General features: G+C 35.8%; 1 protein-coding gene across 2 annotated transcripts; it reads left to right on the forward strand.

The window, feature by feature from the left end:
* Positions 1-276: 276 nt before the first annotated feature.
* On the forward strand, positions 277-7,243 carry LOC131661014 (coiled-coil domain-containing protein SCD2-like). 2 transcript variants are annotated; one of them, XM_058930406.1, is made up of 17 exons: positions 277-851; positions 1,134-1,303; positions 2,435-2,516; positions 2,654-2,695; positions 2,777-2,839; positions 3,045-3,094; positions 3,192-3,219; positions 3,522-3,596; positions 3,703-3,813; positions 3,895-3,955; positions 4,148-4,264; positions 4,355-4,473; positions 4,640-4,709; positions 5,051-5,092; positions 5,221-5,261; positions 5,597-5,723; positions 6,811-7,243. In XM_058930406.1, exons 1-17 carry the CDS (start codon positions 477-479, stop codon positions 6,951-6,953), a joined length of 1,716 nt encoding a protein of 571 aa, XP_058786389.1. In that variant the 5' UTR covers positions 277-476; the 3' UTR covers positions 6,954-7,243. The 2 variants fall into 2 exon arrangements, with proteins under 2 accessions (XP_058786389.1, XP_058786390.1); XM_058930407.1 differs by having other exon boundaries at positions 713-851; positions 1,138-1,303.
* Positions 7,244-7,501: the final 258 nt, after the last annotated feature.

The following is a 7,501-nucleotide window of genomic DNA, read 5'->3' on the forward strand; positions in this document are numbered from 1 at the left end:
TAAGAAAGAAACAACAAAATATTATTTATTAATTTTTACAAAAAATATTATTTATTAATGGTATGAAAAATTTAATTAAAAGAATAGTATTACAAACATTTTCTTAATATTAGTATAAAATCTCATGTAACTTTCGAATAAACGACACCGTTTCCCGAGCCGCCAAAGTAAATGATTTTTTTTGTACAAACCAAAGTAAATGACTTTATTAATATTAATATATTAATATATTATTATAGGTAAAAAATGATCTGATCTACTAATAATCTCTGAAAAATGACACATATTGGTATATCTCAAGCGTAGACTTTAGTCTTCTCTTCCGCGAGCACATTACAAAAGAAGCGGCGTCGTTTTGTCCTACATTCCAGCGCACGATTCCAACGGAAAAACTTTCCGACTCAATTTTCCTTCGATTTTCTCGAGAAAATCTAGCATAGTCTCCGCGAAGTCTTCTCTATAGATTCCTCACCGTCATGGACCGGAGGAGAACCGATAGTCCAGTATACACGCGGCAGTGGAGCGAGAATTCCAGCAGCACCGGCTCATCATCGCCGGTGATGTCGCCGGCGCATCATCAGTCGCGCCTCGGTCCTACTTCTACCGGCATCTCCACCATCAAGCGCACCCAAAACGTGGCGGCTAAAGCCGCCGCGCAGCGCCTTGCTCGCGCCATGGCGACTCGAACTGTTGACGACGATGATGATGAGGACGACGATCTCGAGTTCGGTTTCAGCGTTCCGCCTGCGTCTGCTCATTCTTCGTTATCCAGCAACAGGAGTTCTACTGCTAATGCTAACGTTATCCCTCCGATTTCGATTGCCAGGCCAAATAGATCTCCTTCTCCTGCGGTAATTCTCACTGTTCTTGCTCCCTATGCATATATGCACATATGTTCCGATTCAATTACCTTATGTTTGCATGGATTCGTTTATTGATATGTAGAAAATCAAATAATGATCAGTATTCGAATATGATTTTAAACTTAGTGGTGTTTCGTTGATTCATGCAATCATTAGGGATTGAGTTAGATCTGATCTGAGTCATGGATTGATTTTCTAGATTAAGGAATTATTCAAAATTTATGTTGCAAAGTTCTTGTTGAGCTAATATGATTTTGATGTTTTTATTAGTTAGGTCGGAACTTTGTAGAGCATACACAATCAGTGCGTTCATCATCTGCTGGAAGACCGGCAGTTTCAGTTCGTTCAGCACAGGTGGTGCCACCTCCCAAATCCACTATCCGAGCACCTATGCCTGTACCTCCAATTGATCCTCCTACCAATAGGAATAGAGAAAAAAGGTATTGTGCAAATTTTGCCACCTTAACTAGTATCTTTTCAGTGAGTTTTTGTGTTTCGTAGCACTTTCAGGTTGAGCTAATAATATGGTATAGCTGATTCTTGATTAGTTTAAAGACCTAGTCATAGCATGCAAAACACTTGTTAAACTAATTCAGTGGCTTCTTGCTCTAACGACCCCAGCCCCCTCTAATGAACGAACACCTGAAATTTCTATAATGATTATAACACAACATATTTGGCTTTTGTAGGGTTTTACTGTACAATCTTTGAATAGTTCAAATATTACCCTTAGACTTTGTTTGGGAGGTAGGAGGGGAAGGAAAAAAAACATTTCTCACATTGTTTGGGAAAATATATTTTTGGAGGGGAGAGAAGAATAATGCTTATGATTAATACTTTTTTAGTTTGAGATATTATAAAAAAGAGGAAAAGGATCTGGAGAATTCTCCCAAACCTTTCAAAGCCCTCTAAACCCCTCCCCAAATACATTGTTTGAGTTCCCCCATATTGGACGGTTATAGTTATTAACTTATTAGTTATATGATAAATGTAAACTCCTCAATCCTTATACAAGGTGTGGGGGTGGTGGGTGGGCTATTACCCCTGATGCTTCCCTTTCCTCTGTCCTTTACCTCAAAGTCCTACCTCCCCCTCCTAACTCCCAAACAAAATATAAAAGATTGGAGGCTGTTGTAATGGATAGTTATTTGAAATCTCGAAATACTATGTTCTTTAAATATTTTATATAAATAATAAAGTGGATTAGCACGCCGTCTATGCCGAACCCTCAGTTAAAGTTAGTGGGTTTCTCCTATTATTTAGTTTGATTTGGACAAATATTAGAGGTATAATATCTTACCATCTTGCTCCATGTTTCTAATAAGCTCCATTAGGAGGTTGAGTGCATGGGATCTATTCTTGATTAGGCCATACATTACCTTTGCACATGCATGCAATTGATTATTTGTATGAATGAGCTCAATCTTTGTTTTATTCATGGATGTCATATATCTATCTATCTTTCTATATCTTTTTGTGTGTATGTGGACTGCACTACAGTAGTTTTGTTGGCCATTCGCTAATATTTTTTTCTAAATCTTTGAATTTTAATTATTAGTTGACGATTTCAGGTTTCCACAAGACATCACTATAAGGCCACTTAACTCCAAAGATACGGGAGATCAGCGTGAAGCTTCTGCACTCCGTGATGAAGTATAGTATTAACATGCATCAATTTGTCTCCAAAAATTAAATCCGATGATCCTTATATTTGGTTGTTAGTTCTAGTAGATTTTTTATCGCAATTCTTAAATTATGGATTTTAAAGCTGATTCTTATTGATATCACAGCTTGATATGCTACAAGAAGAGAATGATGCTTTATTTGAAAAGGTATGCTTACTCACACCCAAACAAAATCAGTTTTTGTTCGTGTTATATGATGTTGACTGCAAACACCTAATTATGCTTCAGCTAAGACTAGCAGAGGAAAAACGCCAAGAAGTGGAGATCAGATCCCGGGAACTCGAGAAACAGGTGAATGTTTTTTCTTCCTTATTAACTTTGAAACTGTTAGGCATAAGCCTGAGCATAAAATTAGGGTCTGGAAGGTGTATACAAGATAAAATAAACAATAGGAGGTTAGTGGGTTAGGAAGTTAGAGATCACATCGTGGGAATAGTAGAGATGGGTTTATCAGAAGTTAACTACGCCTGATTCTTGATCATTTTGGTTTTGGCAGGTTGCTTCTCTTGGCGAAGGTGTATCCCTGGAAGCCAAACTGCTGAGCAGGTAACCTAGCTTTAAATTCCCTTATATGCTAGTAGGATCTGAAACTATTTATTTTGTTTATCTTATAGGTCATGCTTTTTATTTGGTATATTTGCAGGAAAGAAGCTGCTTTGCGTCAAAGAGAGGTATGCAGAGTAATGGGTTTACAATGTGGCAAAAATACAAAATTATTGATGATAGGAAGTTTAAGTATTTGATCACTTTTGCTTGATAAGCCACTATAGCAGCTCTTCAAGTTTTAATTCAGTATTATTAATATGCATGTGTGCATATTTGTGTAAAGGAATATAATCCGTAGGCGATTTTGTAGCTGGCTGTATATTCTTGACGCTTTTGTATCTAAAGCTCTGTTTCCAGTTGCAGTTTTATTCTTTATATTGTGTATTCACTCAGAATATCCTTGGAGTACTCAATATTTTTGTCACAGGCTGCTCTCTTGGCTGCAAAACAAACACGGAGTGAAAGGGATGAGGATCTCACAGCCCTTCGTGTCGAACTTCAGGTAGCTTTGAAGGAAGCATAAATTTCTTTTCATTTTTTTGTTATACCACATACCTGGTCTGATCAATTATTCTGTACAAGTTATAGCTTCTATTTTCTTTGTTCAGAACCTAAAAGATGACGCTGCAGCAGCAGAGGAACAGCGGCAAGAAGCTGAAGCTGAAGCAAAGGCTCTTCGAACAATGACAGAGAGAATGATTTTGACCCAAGAAGAAATGGTCTGTATTTTTCATTAAAATGAGAATGAACATTTATTTACTTTTTCCTTCTGTCTCAATTCATCTTTTTATATTTTTCAGGAGGAAGTGGTCCTAAAGAGATGTTGGCTTGCCCGCTACTGGGGTCTTTCTGTAAAACATGGTAACAAAATTGCCTGTGCTCCCTACTTTTTGCAGAAAAAGAAAATCTCAATCTTAACGTTTTTCCTTTGATCTGAAAAAACACGGCTTACAAAGATATGAGAAGCATATTTTACAGTGGTCTGTTCATTTATTACCGCTTTCAAATGAGTGCTTATAATTCTTGTGGTGTATTATTTCCATGCTTTTTAAGGCATATGTGCAGATATAGCACAGTCCAAGCATGAACATTGGTCCGCTTTAGCTCCTCTTCCTTTTGAACTTGTCACCTCGGCTGGTCAAAAGGCTAAGGAGGAATCTTGGAACAAAAGTGAGCATGAGTTGATAGTCTAAACTTAAGTTTGAATAATTTATCTCTTAAATTAGTTACATCGATATCTAATTAAACAGCATGGACTAGGTGCCGATGATTCAGATAGAAGCAAAATTGTTCGTGACGTGAATGATCTTGCCGGGGAAGGAAACATAGAGAGTATGCTTTCAGTTGAGATGGGTTTGAGGGAACTTGCTTCTTTGAAGGTTTTTAATGAATATAATTTAAGTTAATGATATGTGTTTGTTTTGCTGATTGTGTTCTGTACAGAGGGAGACCTCTGATTGTAAGGAGCTGGTCTCCAGAACACATGCTTATCTATTATAGAATTTCAGCTCCTATCTTTATTAAAACAAAATTATTATTTTTTAGGTTGAGGATGCCGTTATACTTGCATTAGCCCAACACAGACGGCCAAATTTGATTCGGCAGTCTGTTTTAGGTACGATGATTACCTCTGTCTCAAATCTATTTTTCTACTTCTCTTTTTGTTAATCAATTTCGTCATTCTTGACTCTTTCATTTGATCTGTGACGCCTATCAATATTCCACCTGCAGTTGGTACACTTCTTACTATATTAAGCTTACTAGTTTGTCATATGTGTGTGATCTTTTCGAGTTTTAGTAATGAGAGTGTTATGTTTTGGTTTGTTTTTATTAATGTGCTTATTATGGATTAATTATCTTAACTTCATTTGTTATGTTACCGTTTCAAAGCAGAATGGTTTTGTAGAAGATGATTTGAATTATATATTTTTTTATTTGTTTTAATTTTATTTTCAGATTCCAAATCACCTGGTGATGCCAAATATTTGGAAGCATTTGGTAAGTGTTAAGTTGTCAGCTTTTATTTTTAGTTTCATTTGCCAAATAATCTTCATTTGTGAATGGTAATGTGTATGGAAGATCACCTGATGATACTATGTTAATATTCTGTTATCTGTTTCCTCCAGAATTAAGTGAAGAGGAAGCTGAAGACGTTCTTTTTAAAGAGGTTGGTTGCTTGTTCTTTGAAGCTTCTGAAATTTTGCACACTACATTCTTGGCTTTTAGTTCTATGAAATTGTAATACCTGTCCTTCAATTAATGTTACAGAATTTCTATTTCTACTAGCTTTAGTCTCGTGGCAAGTGTAGGCGTATTCCTTAGAATCAGCAATCAGTTATTTTAGAGAAATGTGTGTTCTTTGTTGAATATCCTTCTGATGAAGTCAGATTTATGTCTTAGGAAATTGAGTCGTTAATTGCAATCCTTGAGATGAAATATTGAGTGGACACTTCTATATAATGGCTTTTGGATGACCAATTTATAAAATACAAATATTTGTAGGCGTGGTTAATTTATTTCTGGAGAAGAGCTTTATTTCATGGTGTGGAAGAAGATATTGCAGAAGACAGGCTTCAGTTTTGGATTGCCCGCAGTGGACAGTCACCAACTTCACATGATGCTGTTGATGGTAAGCTCATCATTCTTATCTCTTCTTTTCTGGTTCTGAAGAGTGTGAATATGTTCTTAAGCTAAAAGTGAACAGTCTTTGAAATTCCTGAGTGCAAACAAATTAGTATATATATAGTTTTTAAGTTGTGTGCTGATTGGTATATGTCCCCCATAGAAGCTTCCTACTTTGATTATGATGTCATTTTAGAAAGTTATTCTCGATAATAGGTCGGACGAAGTTCACCAAGAAATGAAACACGTCAGATGAAAATATTAGTCAAACAACTTCATTTTTAGGCTTGATTTGATCTAAACTTGAAGTACCCTACTTATTATATTGACCATCTATCGGTTTGACAATGAGCAGCAAATGTTGCAATGACAGCTTCTATATGTGGATACACCAAGAACCTTGATTTATCCTAATTACCTTTTTCAGTTTATATGTTTTTTTTTTCCGATAAAAATATATAGAAGATTAATGTAGCATGACAGAATTTCCGTATTGTTCATTCGCACTGGATATGCACGAATATGAATTTCTGTTTGAGGCAAATAGCATTTAATTATTTAATACAAGGGAGCTAAGATATACTGAATATCTTGATATTTGGCTACCAATGGAAAACAACATTGTATCTGAATTTCACTAGGTTCATTTCATACATTAGGTATTGCTTATTTATTGGTTTCTATTTTGGATTTTAGATTTTAGATTTCTTGACAATCATGGGAATTAATGACACTTCTGACACATCTAAACAAAAACAAATGTCTGCTAGTACGGGCTGTCAAATGGTTGGCTATTTTTGTCAAGTCCATGTCCAATTGTATTCTCTGTGTGCCTGATTTGGTCGTGTGAGTCCCAAATTGGCCAGGTTTTCTCATTTTGTTATCTAAATCTACAACATTTGCTTTAAGCCTCAATTCAGAAAATAGATAAGTAACATATGTTATGAATCTGTAATATTATTGTTGGGTAGGTAAATGTGGGAAATTCAAAGAGAGAATTGTGTAGTTATCAGCTCAAATGTTCAACATATATTACTTTGATGTAAATGGATGTTTTGTATATGAACTCATTTGTTTACTCTGCTTCCTTCTAGTTGAGCGAGATTTGTTGGAGTTGAGGAAGCTGGGTATAGAACAGCAACTTTGGGAAGCTTCGCGGAAGGGAATTGATCAGCCTTCAGGGTTGTCAACACTTGACAATCATAAACCTGCCTCTGACTCAGATACCTCATCGTGATTGTCTGAGCCCTTTATTTGTTGAATGATTCTTTGCCCTGCTTGTAAATTTTTGTTTAGTTTTCTATACAAGTTCTTTTTTCCTTTTCTGTACACCATGTTTTCAACATTATATTTGGGTCTCATAGAAAGGAAGTAAGAATCTTACGATGGAAGGAAGACGGTATTTGTGGTAATAAACTACATTAAACTGAGATTCTTTTCCTCGTTCTCTTAATTGAATTTTGTAACTTGTGAAGCTTGTTTGTTAATATTTACAGTTAGTTTGCTAGTGTTTTTACTTGCTGGCTATTTGCTCTTTAACTGGAGTTGGCTGGTTAATTGCTGTTAGTTTTTACTTCTTTTTTTCCCTAGAAAGGATTTGGGGTGGGGGTGGGATATGGTGCCTCAATTCAAAGAAAGAAAATACTCGAATGAATTTATACTGTACTATTTACCTTGCTCCAAAAGGACTAGTGGAACCTGAACTCGAATCCTCATATCCAAGATCCTTTTTTTTGTTCAACCTATATCCAAGATCTATAGATCTATTTTATTTATCACTAGATC

The sequence above is a fragment of the Vicia villosa genome, linkage group LG3 (assembly GCF_029867415.1).
Source record: "Vicia villosa cultivar HV-30 ecotype Madison, WI linkage group LG3, Vvil1.0, whole genome shotgun sequence".
NCBI lineage: Eukaryota > Viridiplantae > Streptophyta > Magnoliopsida > Fabales > Fabaceae > Vicia > Vicia villosa.

Excerpts from the sequence above, each read along its gene's own strand:
- LOC131661014 (XM_058930406.1), top strand. The coding sequence starts at position 477 with ATGGACCGGAGGAGAACCGATAGTCCAGTATACACGCGGCAGTGGAGC. Across the intron at positions 2,840-3,044 it reads CCCGGGAACTCGAGAAACAG|GTTGCTTCTCTTGGCGAAGG; the intron begins GTGAATGTTTTT and ends TGGTTTTGGCAG. Across the intron at positions 5,093-5,220 it reads CAAATATTTGGAAGCATTTG|AATTAAGTGAAGAGGAAGCT; the intron begins GTAAGTGTTAAG and ends TGTTTCCTCCAG.